Below are 16,117 nucleotides of genomic sequence, written 5' to 3'. Positions count from 1 at the left end.
CATTTGATTTACACAAGATCTGACACCATGATCCATTACATGACCTACAAGGTATATATATATATATATACGTGCTTGTTGACTATCAGAAAGGTTCCTTATGTGTTTTTAAGATAAGTAAAAGAAAAGCAGCGAGACCATGCAGATATCAGGAAGTGCCTAGCATCTTCAATTACCACATACATGCAAAGAGCAGACAGATTGGAGCAAACACGAGCTCATCTGCATTCCCTCAGTTCCCTAGCGGCATGTGAAGATACAATGAACTTATGTCTGTCAAATCTAACATGAATACAAAAGGTCACCAACGGAAAAGTAATTGTGAATCTCCAGACAAGGGCATGCTAAACGTTTGCCACAACTTCAAAAGAGATCAAGGAAGGTAGCAAAATAGAAGCGGCTAAGCAGTGGTCTGCATGTATGCCACCCTGGGCAACACAATGTGCAAGCAGAAGGAAAAGCTTTAACCTCATTACACTACTTGTAAACATGCCATCAACAGTTGGGGAAAATAAAAGTCAGGAGCACGGTCACAAACAAAGTTTAAGCCAGTACAAAGGTCCATCTTGAAGGCCAAATTCAGCAACATACAATATTTGCCATTCAGTATCTTTTCAAGATAGCCAAGAATAATCTTTCATAAGGGGAACTTGTGCCCACCAAACACAACAGTGATGAAAGTGAGAACAGTTTGTGATTGGCTGCAGAAGACTACAGAAACCATATTCTAGATGGATCAATTCTGAAGGCATCCCGGCTATACCAGTAGACTAAGGATTGGCAGAAGGAAATTCACAGAATAAAAATGGGTTGGAGTGCATATGGCAGGCATTACCAAATCCTGATTGGGAGCTTAGCAGTGTCGTTGAAAAAAAAAAAAAAGAAGTGTGCAATCATTGCATTCTACCGGCACTAGCATATGGAGTAGAAACTTGGAGGTTAACAAAGAAGCTTGAGAACAAGTTGAGGACCACGCAAAAAGCAATGGAACGAAAAATGTTAAGCGTAGCGTTAAGAGACAGGAAGAGAGCAGTGTGGATCAGAGCACAAACGGAGATAGCCGATGTTCTAGCTAAGAGAAAAAGCTGGAACTGGGCAGGCCATCCCAATGTAAACAAGCAGCCAAAATCTGCACAGGATAAACAAGTTGACGCAGTCAGTTTTACTGGCAAGGTCTAACTTTTTCGAAACAATGATTCCAGCAGAGAACGCCAGGTCACCACGCATTTTACCCAGTCTGCCGCATAACAATTATGTCCTATACCAGATGTGATAACACAAAAAGCTTTGCAACAAACTGAAAGGAGGCCCTAAACATGCCCATCCTTGGTTGAATGTAGCTGAACAGAAGGGTGCCAATGAAATTAAAGCAGTACCACGCTTCAACATAATAGGCATTACACAAAAAGGAACAGGGTAGTGAGTTGTGCGAGATGCTAAATGTAATACCATGTAAATTCATTTTGCAAGCATTAATATGGGCATTACATACACAATGTATATACACCATGTATTCTTTTAATGCACCTGCATGACGTTTGGATAAAAACCACAGCCTGTATAGGAAAAGTTCTGTCCCAAGAATGGCTGTTTTTGCTCGTGCCCCCTTTTGTACTCTTTATGACATGAACACACATTGACTCACGCAACTTGACTTGTTATATCTCATTAAAAGTTGTCAAATGGTATGATGAACCATTATGATGAAATTTTAATTTGCTTTATTCATTATGTACAGTTAGCATCAAATGTTTACAGAACACTACTTATGAAAGCACTGAATTTCTGCAAGATCTGGGAACTTTGCCAGCAGTGGTATGTTCTACGAGCACAGGGTTGATTTATTTAGACACTGCATGGCCAAACAAGTACAAATTTAGATTTCTTGTGCAACCTGCACCCCAAAAAACTCTTGACACTGACTGTACCATAAGCACAAATTAAATCACGAAGTAATAAAATACATATTATAAAATGAACGTACATTTTCGTGTATTCACAGACATTTGTGATATTGGCCTGATTCATGCTTCTAACAATGGGCTTTCAGATTTGTTTAGGAACTGGCTTTGCAACAAGTACAACTTGACACTCCAAAGTTTTCATACAGTTCTTCCTCATGAGCAACTTCAATGCATGCTGGATGTGCAAATACAAAACATAGCTATCAGCGTAAGCCTGCAGAGTCCAAATATTTATTTAATTGCCTTATAGAGGCATTCACTGGTGGCAAGAAACTAAAAAAAAATTAAGAATATTTAAAGTTTAGAATACGTATTGAATACTACACACTAACAATTCATATTAAAGAAAGAACTATTCAATATTTTCGAAATATTCGAAACTAACCCCACGACGACCAATGGTAATTAATGTCTGGTTACTGTTTTGTGTCTGGAAAATAAATACGAAATTATCATAGGTGAGACAAACGTTTTCAAAGCAATGCGGAAACAAAATGGTTAATGCAAGCTTTACTTTTTGGTTTCAGTGGTGGAAGCCTACTACGTGACGTACGAGTTTTGCTTGTCTGTCATGCAGTGTTCTTGGCAGTCTAGTCATGTAGTATCTATAACCTACACTACAACCTGCAAAGTCCTTCCCAGGAGCTTTTTCTTTCTTTTTCCCCATAACTTCTGATCTTTCACTGGCCACCATTTATTTAATGTTTCCGGAAACATAGTCATACAGCCAGCCATTTCCGTGGAAAGCGGATGTGCAACCAGGCTCTGAAGTTGTTTAGAGGCAATTCGTGCATATTCAGGTGGCAACAGTGCTAAACTAAAAGCAAAGATGAACGTAACAATATAAAAGGTAATGTGCTTTTACCTTCAGTGTTCTTAGCAGTGTTAGTGCCTGAACATGAGCAACCAACTAGCCGATGCTTTCATGTTAATAGACTTCTGACAATTAGTGATCCTGTGTCTGGTCATTTGCTTTTTTTTTCCCCACTAGTGCAGTACTGGCATGGTGCCTATCTTACCGTTATAAATATTCCCCCTGCTGTAGATAATCTATATATATATATATATATATATATATACACACACACACACACACACACACACACACACACACACACACACACACACACACACACACACATCTGTGTGACTATTCGTGACTTACAATTCCTATACAAAAAAGTTTACATGCACACACCTCTAACAAAAGGAATAAGGCTCTTGGACTATAAAACGTCATGTTTTCACAACGCGCACTGTCGACCACCGTCCTCGGATAGAACAAACAGTGGCACCACGAAGTAACCAAACTTCCTGCGTTTCTCTGCACCCAAATTTGCTCCCGAAAGCTTCGAGAATGATACGGCACGCTGTACTTTCGAAAGGAGCACTTCTCTAGAACTGTCAAAACCGAAACTCAACGTGACCCGCCTCTTTCTCCAAGTACAAAGACTCGACCGTACGGCGCCGACGACGGCAGACTGGTGGCGCATCGACTCACGAAGGGACAGCTGGCGACTTCTGCGGGCGGGCAGCTCATGGGAGGCCCCCCCGGCGCGCTGGCAACGCGAACCGGAGGAACCGGGGAGCACGACCGTCGCGCCGGGCTCGACGAGCGTGCGCGGGTGCGGCGGCCGCCGTCAGGCGCCAACCGGGCCGTGGCTGCGGCAGTCGGCGAGCGGGCTGGCGACGCACAAAGGACCGACGTTGAGGTCCTCGTCCATAGGCATGTGAGCTCGGTAGCAGCCGATGTCCTCGCACTGGACCATTTGAACGACGACCCTGATGCGCGCCAGCCCCAGCGGGCACAGCAGCATCAGTAGCGCGAGCTTCCCGGACGCTCGAGGTGGAGCGCCGCCTGGCGCCTGGCTGCGGGAACAGTTAAAGGACTACTACGCCGCCAAGACGGGGTGTACTACTACTACTTTTGATAAGCCACTGAGGCCAGTGGTCGTCGCGGTCTTCAGCGACATGCTTTTGCTTGCTCCGCCTGGCTGTCCCCAAAAGGTCGCGATTGGACTTCTGCCCGCGATAACGGTCAAAGAGGATGAAGACCAACGGAACTTTCGGCCAATGCAACGCGAAACTAAATGGAGAACAATGCACACACTATCGTCGGAGAAGTACCGTATAAGCGAGTGGCAAGGGGAACCGTAACTTACGAAAACGTGTTATTGCTCGGATAGGAACCGCTTCTGTCGAGGAGAACTTCGATTAAAAGGCGCCAAATTAATGAGACGGCAATAGTAATTGAAAAGTAGGTAGTGCAATTATGCATTACCGCATATGCCAAATAGCGAAGCAGCGACAAAGACTTTTTTTTCTTCGTAAAATGAAAAGCGCGCCAAACTTTTCCCGGCATTTCCCTAGGTTCGACTGCTCCGGGCTGCCTAGGGAAAAAGTAGCAGGGTGTCGCCTGTGATGGCGCCCTGGCCTCTTCAAGCGCTGGTCTAGCAAGGTGGAACGCCATCAAACCGGCGTAGTACCTCGGTAAGAAAAAAAAAAGGTATTCTTAATTCAGAAAACAAAAAAATACAACGAAATTGCACCTAGGCCGCTGAGGGGCGTAGAACGCTAAAGAATACATGAACGCTCGGGGTGCAAGCAAGCAGCCGGGCGACCACGCATTTCGCGCCGTTGGAGGGAGCAATCCTCCAAGGTGGCAAGGAGGGAGAGAAAGGGCGAGGAGAGCCACGCCACGCTCGCCAGCTCCAAGTTCAAGGGCAAGCCGGAAAAAAGAGAGCGCGAAAGACGCGAGAGCGAGAAGGCGCAGCCACTCTTTGGAGGAGGAGGGCCCCCCCTCTGAGGAGCGAAAGAAGGGCGGACGCGACGAAGGAGCGCAGGAGAAGGACCGGCGCGGCGGCCAATGCCACTGCCTAGCGGAAGAGAGAAAGAGTAGCCAGGAGAAAAAGAATATGTATCCAGCGCGGGGCCAGAGCGATGGAGGGAGGCCGTGAGTGAGCGAGCGACCACGGGGGAACGAGGAGCAGCAGGGACAACGGTGCAAAAAAGGGAGGAGGGTTAGGACGAGGCTGAGCGCTCCCCAGACCGGCGAAACGCGCGCGCGAGCGGGCGCGCTCACTCCGCGCTGCTGTCGGCTCAGCGCCAGACCAGACGCCGATCGATACTCGCCGGTGCCGTCGACCCCGAGGGAGCCGGAGGGCGAGCGAGAACGCAAGGAGGGGGAGGAGGACAGCGCTCCCGAAGAGCCGCGAGAGGAGAGGGCGGCAGCACCACACAGGAAGGGCGCGCTGCTGGAAAGGCCGCCTTCCAGGCGACCGAGGAAGAACGAACCCTTCGCTGAGCGAGAGAAAATCGCCAAGAAACGGCAGCGGTCGTCGGTGCCGCCCGCTTCGCCTCCTCGGGGAGCGACGTGTGCCCAGGAAGCGGACAAACCGCCGCGAGGCTGCCAACCTGGCCCAGCGGTCACTGCACGGCCACCAACCCTCGCCCGTTTCGGTGCCATTGTTGCGATACCGCGCGCGCGAAGACTTTAAACCGGGATCATTACACAACACGCGCGCGAGAGCCGGAAGTGCGTAACCATGCAGTGCCACGCCTCGGTTTGCGACATCGCGGCTGCTTAGCTAACGTGCAGCCGTGTCGTTTCCTTTTTTTTTAACCGCGCGCGGAGGATCGACAGCGTCGTTGCGTAAGGAAAACAAAGAGGGTGGCCGAATTCGTATTACGCGTATTGCAGTGCCGTCCGCCTGCTTATTGAAAGACAGCCGAAAAACAAATAGACTAATCTCCTCATTCAGGACAAAACGCGAGATCTCCGGACCGGGCATTACAATATAGATGTGTTACTCCACATCCCAGCGCGTCATTCCATTGTTGTTGACCACATTTGCCAGCCTCTATGTACAAGTTAGGCGTCGTACGAGATATCCCCCTCATCAACGTTCGCCAAACCCTTTACGAGAGACAACAAGGACGTCCACTTCCCTCCGCAACCTAATGAATAAAAATGGCGCTTTTAAGAGAGGCGCCTAAAAAATAAAGCGCGCTCGGAGGTGCCCTAAGCGGCGCAGAGCAGAGATGCCCATAGCTGAACGAAAAAAAACATTACGTACAAAGGGTACGGAACAAGACGTGCGGAGGAGGAATTCCGCGAAGCAGCGGAAATGGGAAACAAAAAAATAAAAATGCGTCCGGGGGTGGGACGCGCAACATTTTGGCAGCTGCGGCGGGGGCAAGAACCTGCCAGAAAAACCTGAAGGGAGAAAGGCCGTCGTCGTCGTCCGGAGCCCAGCAGGGGGGAGGGAGGGGGGTGTTAGGAAGGAGAGCGCCAGTTCCCAAAAAAGGTGCACGACCAGCAGAGTGTCAAGGTCATGGGACGCTCCTCCCAGGCCTCGAGGGCAACTCCGGCCGCCGCGGGGCAGAGCGCAGAAGTAGAATCCGCGCGCCTTGCCCGCCTTTGCTCGAGTTCCAGCGATCGCCTCCGTAAAAGCCGCCGACGATTGCAGGGAGCGACAAAGGGGGCCCCACCGACGGGGCAGTGGGAGGAGGCCGGCCGCGCTCCCCTGCACTCGCCACGATAACGGGCCTGGCTGCTGCTGTTCCAAGGAGGAGGAAAAATCTTCACAGCGCGTCAATGCTCTTAGAGGGAGTCCGGCTCGGACACTGCCAGCGCGGCCTTGTTTAAATGTTTAGCGGGTTATGGCTCGTGAATTCCGCCCTTGAAGGGATGGTGGCTGATGGAAAGGTGTTCTATTAGGCAGGCATGACTGGCCTAACGTTTCTTAAAGCATAGGTTGAGTAGGTTGTGTGTATGACAAGCTTGCTAGACTAATGTGATTCGATTGAACGGGTTTAAAGACCTTGCGTAAGATGCCGGCTCAGAGACGCCGTACAGAAGTGGAAGATCTTGGATTACTTAGACCCCTTGGAGTTATTTCGACCTGTACGCAAAGCTCTGTACACATAGGCCAATGTGCCACCTATGCGACAGCACTTGCACGAAGCCATCTTCGAAGCGGACGAGTCTACCGCTGTAGCAGTAGACAGCAAGTGGTGACAGTGAGCATTTACGGTCGAACGCCTCTATAACGAAGTGCTTGGGGCCTCTGAAATCATTCGTTATACAGGTCACTTCGTTGTAAAGGTCGCGCATTGCACAGCCCGCAATTGAGCCAGGCCAGATTATTATTCTTAGGGGTGGGCAGCGCTATCCGGACGAACGACAGAGGAAGAGACGATGCGATCGTCCTCTGTCGTTCAGTTACCCACTCGCCCAGCTTGCTGCGTTAATTCAGATTTATTCATTCGTTATACAGGTCATTTCGTTGTAGAGGCGCTAGAATGCACTGAAGCGGCGCGACTGTGCAGTTAGTTACGCTTAGGCGTTATTTGCGCCAAATCATAAATACAACTCTGCAGGGTAACGAGTAATGACCTGACAGTGACTGCTCCATTCGTGCACTGAAACGAGAGATACTCAGGCGAACCCCCTAATTGAAATTTTATACAAGAAAGAGCGCGACAGGGCAGAGCTGGTGCAACAATGAAAACAGAAATAGAAGTGTAGTTGGCTGCAGGTGGACTTTAGCCTTGCAAAAGTTGCGGGCAATCGCTGTCGTGGGTATTTCCGAAAGAAATATATCAATAAGATAAACGTCTAAGCTGGTCAATCTCGTGGTTATCTGCCATTGTTGCATGCGGCAATAACGCTTGCAGATAAGTCCCATCCTGTCTTTAAGCACGTTTCTATAGCATTGGATTAGAGAAAGCAGCAGTACAATTGACAGCTGACTGCCGTACACAAACAGAACGAGAGGGCAGTTTACGACCCGACAGTTGATCTCGAAGCATCTGTTAGACTACAGACATTTCACGCGAAGTGTTCCTTTAGGACAAGTTTTCTTGGGTAAACTCGGGGCGAACGTTAACATGCCGAGTCGCATTACTATTCTGGTCGAACTGCCCGCTCTCTCGTACTGTCTACGCGGCTGAAATGATTTAAGGCAGTTCCTTGGGCTGTATGCCAATTATCTTTGCACGAAAAAATGCAAGGTAAGAGAAAATGTTTCCAAATTCGCCCGGGTTAACACCATTCCGTAGATCATTCCGTTCATTTAATATTATATGAAACTTCACTGAAAATACGACCACGACTTCAAAATTTGAGAAAATCACGTGCACAAAAAAGCAAGCGGGCGAGTTTCGGGTACCTTTTGCGCGTAGATTTCCTTGATTTCACACTAAGTGGCGACCTAAATATCATACTATTTTGATGGCACACACGCCACGTTGCTCTGGAAGCGTGGGCAAGACCCTCAGAAATACGAAAACTTCATGCGAGTCCATTCCCGCAGACAACACATGTAAACAAGTTCGTGCGACCGCGTTGCAATCGGAGACAAAGCACCGTCGTCACGCCACACATGCAAGTGACGGTTGACGCCTGACAATCCCCCACACATGGTGCAGCCGCTCTCTTCCCCCTCTCCCCCATAGGTTCGCGCTGGAAAGGCCAGCGCAATAGCGCGAACAATCGTGGGGCCTCAGAAAGACCCACGCAATGGGGAGGGAGGGAGGAGCGTCGACCGCGCACCAGAGACCACGGCCAGCCAAGGTCACTGTTCCGTACAAGGTCACAATATCCTTGACCCTCGATCGTGCCAGGTCAACACGCGGCTGCCACCAGACGCGTCCAGGGGTGGGAAAAAGCAGCACGGCTTGCTCACACGCCGCCGGCCCACGCAAATAACGCGTCGCGGGACAAGTTCGGGCCTGACGCTACGCGACGGCCCGCGGCTGCGGACAAAGGGCCGTGACCGCCGCCGGAAGCGTCAGCGAGTTCTCGAGTACCGCCCAGCACAGCAAAGCGCACGAGGTGAGCGGTGTGGTGGGCGCGCCAGCACCAGCGCACACTTACCATGAGGTCCACTTCTGAGAGCATGTCCGCGTCCGCGGCCTGGTCGCACAGAACGCACATACAGGGGGCCACGTAGGGAAGAAAGCGCGTCGGCGGCGACAGCAACACACGGTCTCGTGCGAGCTCGCGGTGGGGTCTGCGCTGTCGTCGTCACCAATCACCGCATCCGCGACGGAGCCTCCGGGCACGGCGGTGGCGACACATCCTCGTCGGCACAAATGAGAATCCTCGATCGGGGGGGGAGGTGGCCTTCAGCGACAGGCAAGCGAGCGCACGCACATATACACAGCACGCGTCTCTCCCTCGGACAACAACGGCCGCAGCGGCGGTCCGGACAACGACAGCGAGCGCAGGGCTTCCGCGCGGACGTGCACCTTCGAGCGAACTACTCGGCCGGTTTCAACTCCTGCCGAGTGGAGAGGGAGCGCCCAAACGCGAGCGCGCGAAAGAAGGGAGAGAGGGCCACCGCTCCACAACGCACGCCGCTGCGCCAACAGCAGCAGCAAGGCAGCAGCACCGGTCCTCCTCCCTTCGCAGGGGTCGTTCCCTCTCGCCCTCTTTCAGAGGGCCGCAGCCGCGGCGCCCTCTACCGGAAGCGTCCCTCAAAACACCGGGCCACGTGATGGGAAGTGACGTCGTACTACTCTGCTCTTGTCTTCTCTCAATCTTTGTGTGCCCTTCTCTCCACCCGACCAAAACACCGCACGAATGACCAAATACTCGATCATCGATGCGAAAGTCACCCCACCCCACCTCGAAGTTTTTTTTTGTTCCCAAATCCGACTTTACCAAAAATTTCTTCCGCAGTCATCGACATGACTTCACCGTAACGCATAGCGGCGGAGACTACGATAGTACGACGCAATCTGCGTGCGTATTCTCAAGACCACCTGCGCACGCATCCAGTTATAATTTGCGTGGAACGTTACCGACGCTGAAATTTATTGCTCCCTTCTGCGAGAGGTTTACAACAGGTTACATATATTTCTTTTTCTCCGCCCAAGTGGCAGCAGTAGCTTTACTTCAGCCAAGGCGCATGACTAACAGATTATTGAGCACCGAAAGAAATGCAAAACAATCAAAACGATAAGACTTCAACCATACGCATGAGATAATTAACTGTGATGACCCATTCACTCACTTCGATTACCGTTCCTCTTCAATGCGCTCCCTCAGTTAAAACCTGATGACGTCCGCATGACGAGCGTCTGAGCAGGCAGGTTAGTTTTCTACTATAGACACGTATACATTCGCACTATCACGCTCCTGGCCATGCAGTTGCCTTGACCACTGACAGTTGCCGTCGTTTGTGAGACCGCATTATTTTGAAACAGATCGGAGAAAGGCGTTCCCAACTGCAACAGTTTCCGGACACCTATACCGCCAAGGCGGCTAACATACCTTCGAATCGCAAGACCAATAATTGCGATGCAGAATGCTCGGAGCTATTCCAGCACATTTGCGCCATTTTGACGGCTTACAAAGCAGCCCGGAACGCACGTTAAGCAACCACGTCCTTTCTGCATTTACCGTGACACCGCGATGTTCTGAAGTTGCAACGGCGCTGACGTTGATACCGGTGTGCGAAAACGGCGTGCGATTTGAATGGCGCAATGTGTTTTCACGTCGTGTTTCGCCCCATAGTCATAGCCCATTTCTCTCTCTTTTTTTTCCCCTGTCCTCTATCCCCTACTGCACTCATTTAATGCCAACAGTGAATAGTGAAGTCGGCGCCTCCTCTCGGAAATGTCAACCTGTCTCGTGTTTCTTAATATTAACCCTTACACTGTCACAATTGATAGATTTTCGCTAGCGACAGATCAGTGAGGTGGTCAAGGAACTAGCAGGCACAGCTGTATACAGTAAATTACGCACACTGCGCCTGTGCAACAGCACGCTGATGACGTCAGAACTATTCCGTTTACATGTATACAGATGCCAATACGTGGAGAAGAGAACGCACCAATAAATGCTGCCGCTGAAGCGTCGCCGCATGGTCCCAATGCGGATGGTGATGGCCGGCATAGAAGCGGGTCATCGCTGCCCAGAACAGCTGTTGATGGCGCCCTCCCGACGTCGGCAAAACCGTGCGCTCTTCCCCGTGGAAAGTTGCGCAGTTACAACGTCAAGCGCAGGTGCGTTTCGAGAAAAAGCATTCCTTTTCCTTTGTTTTTTCTAAGCACCGCTCATGTAGATGCCCCAGCCACCTATAACAAATGCAAAACAAAAGACAGACGTTCGCACGCATTGAGAAGCTGATTGCCGGCTACGTTATATGAGGACGTTGCAGGGTACATAACGTAGCTCATAAGTAGCAAAGGCGGCGTGGGCGTGCTAACTCACGATATATCCTTGGCCACCGCTATCACCAATTATGATTAGCACAACCTTTTACTGAGAACAAATAAAAATCGCGAATTCGGGGAAAGCAATCGCAGAAATAATTTAGCGCCGTCCCTGCATTGCTGTCTTTTATCTTAAGTAGTCGTAGTAGCAGTAGTAGTAGTAGTAGTAGAAGATTGGGCGGAGGCAACTTGCTGGCTACGCAGGTAGCACTCGTGCCAACATAGCGGTTAAACTTCGAATGTGCATAGGTGCCAATGCGCGCCCATCAGAAGGGTATTGTGTGCACTGCCAGATACATACATACATCTTATGAGCAAACTTTTTTTTTTTATTCGTGTCCTAACGCTCAATACTATTTTCAAACGAGACTGATCTCAACCAAATGTTTGCTAAAAAAACCACGACCAACAAATAAGGTAACTAGCTCAAACAGAATTACCTACGTACGCTTTCATTTTAGTAATGGGAATACGAAAACGACACTTGACGCACGCGAAAAACAGAGCGCCAGCAACTTCTTCGTTTATCGCACTTCCTTAGACGGCTACAAAAGAGGAATACATCGCCAGGCTTTTATAAAAGTCGAAACGGGTAGATAGGAAAAGGAGGTGATAAAGAAATGCAGTCGAGCTCCAACGACTGACACGCCTTACCTCTCCGCGCAGAGTAGCAGCGTTTACGTCCACAAACGTCGTAGCTGCGCGGCAGACAAACGTCGAGCACTTCGCGGGCCGACGAAGTCCCGGACAGGCAACAGAAACACGCAGGGAGCGAAACGAACAACGCTTTTCGCCGACAGCTGGAAAACCGCGCACGTCTTTCCCGAGTCTGAGCACGCGGGGCGGCAACGGCGTGTGAGCTTCCCGCGCTTTTCGTTGAGTGAACGCAAGACAGAAGCGCGCGCGCGCGGAAGGCGTCAAGAGTCGAGTTGTGCGCGCCGCGCAGTTCGGACCCCTGGCGACGACAGCGACGCCAGGGCCGATGACGAGCGTTTCGGCCCGTCCGGCGAATGTACGCGGGCTCTGAATCACTCGGTGCAGCCCGCGGCCCGCGCGAGTTTTTTCCCAGCGTCACTCACGCCTGGGCCCCGGCCCACCCGATCGAAGGCGCCCGGCGGCCGCGTCCTAGCCCTGTCGGCGCGTGCGAGCCGCATATGCGGAAACTCGTCGTCAACAACCCCGCGCGACACGCCCGGTGCTTCGGCGGCGCGTATGGCGCCGGAAGCGAGCGTATTCACGGCGTACTGATACTTCGTCGTACAAGGCATTCGTCTTGTCGTGCTGTAACTAAAATTAGCGTACGCCTTACTAAACCAGAACACGCCTTGAGCACCTTTTTGCTTCTCCTGCGGACGGTGCTGTAGATTTCTGGCCGGGGTGCCTTGAATGCGATAGCTCGATGCAAGGTCTTGCTTTCAAAGCATTCGATGCTTGATCCTTACAGCCAGGTTTGTTAAAATGAAGCCGCTGGAGATGTCTTCGCTGTTCGGGTTAAGTCTGACGGCGGCTGTAGCTGGTTTGTTCAGTGTGGGGTGGTATTGTACACAGCACTGTCCACTGTTAAATGAAACACGAAGGCAGCATGACGAGAGTCAGATGTCGAAATTAGAATGACGACAATGGAACGACTGTGAAGGCACCAAACGACAGAATGACAACGAATGCACAAGTTCGCGATCCCGACAAAACTACCCAAAATGCAACTGATTACAAGTAATTAATTTTAGGTAATTCGTTACGTATAAGTACGGCTACGATCGAGAAACAGTGCCATTGAAACCGCTACTCAAGAGTATTAATTACCTCGCGGAAGACTGATAGCTTCCTTCCCTGACCTCGGCCTGCAGCGGCATACGCTGAGAAACACACATTCTAAAAAGGGGGTCTCACCTGGTGAGACCCCTTGTACATTATAATGTAAGTTGCCTTAAATGCTTTCCAAAACTAATTCAGAAGTGACTACGTAATATGTTCCCAACAGTGTTGCGGAGTTACCACTCCGGAATCATTCCACATTTTCGCGACTCCGGAATGGAATGGGAATGGAGACAACGCTTGGAGGAATGGAATGGGAATGGAATTACGTGTCTTCCCGAAAATAGAGCACTTTTTCGCCTACGCGCTGTTTTTTGTCAAAATATGTCGAAGAACCAACCAGCCCACGTTCAAACATTACCAAGTCAGAACCTCGAATTTAACAATAAAGCGGTATTTTTAAAATGGCTTGGCTGATTACAAGTACGGTACATTTAGAAGCAACGCGCCTACCCCAATTCTGTCCTTATAGACTGAGTTGCTCCGAAGTTTGTCTCAAATCTTCGCGTAACCGCGGCTCTATGCCGTGGGTATTCGTCGTGCGGAAGTACGGCGGCGGCATACTCCCCCCCCCCCCCCCCCCTTCACTTCTTTGTTTTTGCTTCTGTCGCCGTTGGCGACTCAGACGCATATTTCAAAAAGCGCTTCTCTAAGTTGTGATGCGCATTGATGCTGGCGCGATGCTTGCGTTCACTGCAAGCCTTCGCATACCAGCCATGCGCGCCATACCACCTCATACTTCGCTCCCCCCCCCCCCCCCCCGACCCTTTTGCAATACTGTCCCCCCTGTCTATACAACAGACACCTTCGCCCGAAACTCTGTCGACAAAGGTCTGTAGGTCAGCGCAGCACACAGTCGAACACGATGAACTGTGCGCCCTCTCCTTCCATACAGAGAGAGAGAGAACAAACTTTGAAAGCATTGGTTCGGCAAGCCAGCCGAAGCAGGAGCTAGAGCCCACGTAACTGCGGTCACGGCGGCGCCTCCCCGCGCCCCGACGCGACGATTCGCGCCGAACAAAACCCACGTTCGCTCTGTTCTAGGGAGCTCTGTTCTAGGGCAGGGGAAGGGGTGGGGGGAGGAGGAGGGGGAGGTCCGGGTGGCGCCGTCGCCACGCTGGCGCCTGTTGGCGGCTAGAGAAGCCCAACGGTTCATTTAGTAGTTCGCTCATACTGTAAATGCTAGACAATGCTTCGATGCATCCCCCTCCGCTTTCTGTGCTACCACCCCCACCCTCCTTTCCAGCCGCCTATTCCAAATAAAAAACGTTTCCATAACGCACTGCCACACTGGATCCTGCGCCCAGGGGCTCACGCACGCAGTAAGTCCGCCAACATGGCACATTGGAAACAATATTTTGAAATTGCCCGTGAAGAAAACAAACAAGCTGCACGCTGCAAGCTTTGCTCCGAAATTATACACGCTGTAGTATAAATTTCAACAAATTTTATTCGGCACCTAAAAAGAAAGCACGAACGTGAGTAAATGCAACAAGAGAAAGGGCTGGCAAGCCAGCCGAAGATAACGTCAGCCTTCATTGCTGGGTCCAGCTCTGTGCCTGTTCATCGAAAGGCTGCTCTTGACGACGCCATAATATAAGGTCTCCATGAACACTATTTTTTCTCAGCATAAAAATACAATATGTCGTCATTTTAGCTTTAATACATATAAGCTTAACCAATATTAAAACATCACAAGCCATTAAAACAAGAACTGCCCCTATGGGAATTAGTAGGGTGGTTGTACTGTACTAGGTTTGTCACCAAGCTACTTTCCCAATGGTTCCCAATATAAAGACGTATGCATGCGGGACTGCATGGAAGTGGTTTAATCTATCCATGAAGTCACGGCGATCTCATGCAGAAACTTTAAGGCGGCGTCGCCATAGAGTTTCATTGTTGTATGAAACTCTATGGGCGTCGCCACCCGTCTTTCGGTCTTGCGTACTTGTCTCCAATTACAGGCGCATACCCACTAAGGGGGAATGGCCAAGAGGCAGGCCGGTTTAAAGTATGTTTTCGGGCTTACCAAAGCCTCCTCCCACGGTAACAATGGCCCTTTTCTTCTTTTTCTTAATGCCATCAGGGTAATTTACTAATACAGCTCAACTTATTTTTCTTTTTTTCTTAGACCTGCGAAGTTTCAGCTTCAGCCCCCACTGACCGCCCAGCGACGAGGGCTCCGGCTGTTCAGAAGTCTCGAAATCCGCTCAGAGAAGAGGGCGAGCTTTACGGTTATTCAGAGGCAAGCTATAAATCCAATGCCTGCAGCACTTATGGGTAGTGTCTAAAAACACGGTGGTCATGACTTGTTTCCAACACCTGCAATGGGTGATGTCCAAAACCGGGCGTCCATGACGTGTTACAGGCTCCCGCCATCGCCTCCGCTGCATGCAATCAGCAAAAAGCATAGCCTTCAAGATCAGCATCTTATACAGAGGGCGCCACCGCTAGGGGGTGTGTATTTGGGCACCACCTGGCCCACAAGACCACCACCTTGGGCACCACAAGAGCTTGGTGGCGCAACCGACCGCCCCGTTCCAAAGGGGACGCTCATAGCAGCCATCCATCCATACATCCCATCTACCACGCCCCAGCGACGGTTGCCCTCCGAGCCACAGGAACAGATCTCACAGGTTATAGTTTTGCGGACTGCACGCTCCGGAAAGACGTCATGGTTGCCGAGTTTTAAACACAATCTATAGCTTCCGTCGCCTAGAACACAAAAATGCATGGCCTCCGAGATTGGCTTTTGCTACTCCGCGAGAGCCTGCCTGATTTGGACACAACTTATTGCTGGGTATGAACGCAAATGCTTGAAAGTACAAAGTAAGACCTTCGGCTAGAGCTGGCTACTTTCGCTTTCAGATGTTATAGATATACCCCCCCTCCCCCCACACACACACACTTTTCAACCATTTTTTTGTTTTGTTCCAATGATAAATCGATACTAGTGTTGGGTGTAACGTAGCACAATCTGTAGCAATTGTAACTCAAATGTAGCACTCTCCTTAAATGGCGTAAAAACTTTTTAGTCGACACAACGCTAGGAGAGGTTGCGCAGTTGCATGATATCATGGCTTGAGTGGTGCAGTGGTTTCTTTTGTCATTTG

The 16,117-nt window shown here is 50.4% G+C and overlaps 1 protein-coding gene across 4 annotated transcripts in view; it reads right to left on the bottom strand.

Annotated features, from left to right (window-relative positions):
* LOC119449959 (brain tumor protein-like) overlaps positions 1-16,117 on the bottom strand; it is a 98,446-nt gene that overhangs the window by 35,806 nt on the left and 46,523 nt on the right. Inside the window, exon 2 of one of the 4 annotated variants that reach the window (XM_037713276.2) lies at positions 10,808-11,051. The exons of 1 other annotated variant lie outside the window; for it this stretch is intronic. In XM_037713276.2, the coding sequence (XP_037569204.1) occupies positions 10,808-10,882 (75 nt within the window). In that variant the 5' untranslated portion in view covers positions 10,883-11,051. Of the gene's footprint in view, positions 1-3,465; positions 3,791-8,844; positions 9,875-10,807; positions 11,052-16,117 lie in introns of those variants that run through there. 2 more of the 4 variants (XM_037713277.2, XM_049665546.1) reach the window with 2 other exon arrangements.

The sequence above is a fragment of the Dermacentor silvarum genome, chromosome 4, assembly GCF_013339745.2.
Source record: "Dermacentor silvarum isolate Dsil-2018 chromosome 4, BIME_Dsil_1.4, whole genome shotgun sequence".
Taxonomy (NCBI): Eukaryota; Metazoa; Arthropoda; class Arachnida; order Ixodida; family Ixodidae; genus Dermacentor; species Dermacentor silvarum.
Note: the sequence above shows the minus strand (reverse complement) of the source record. Positions and strands in the feature narration are given on the sequence as shown.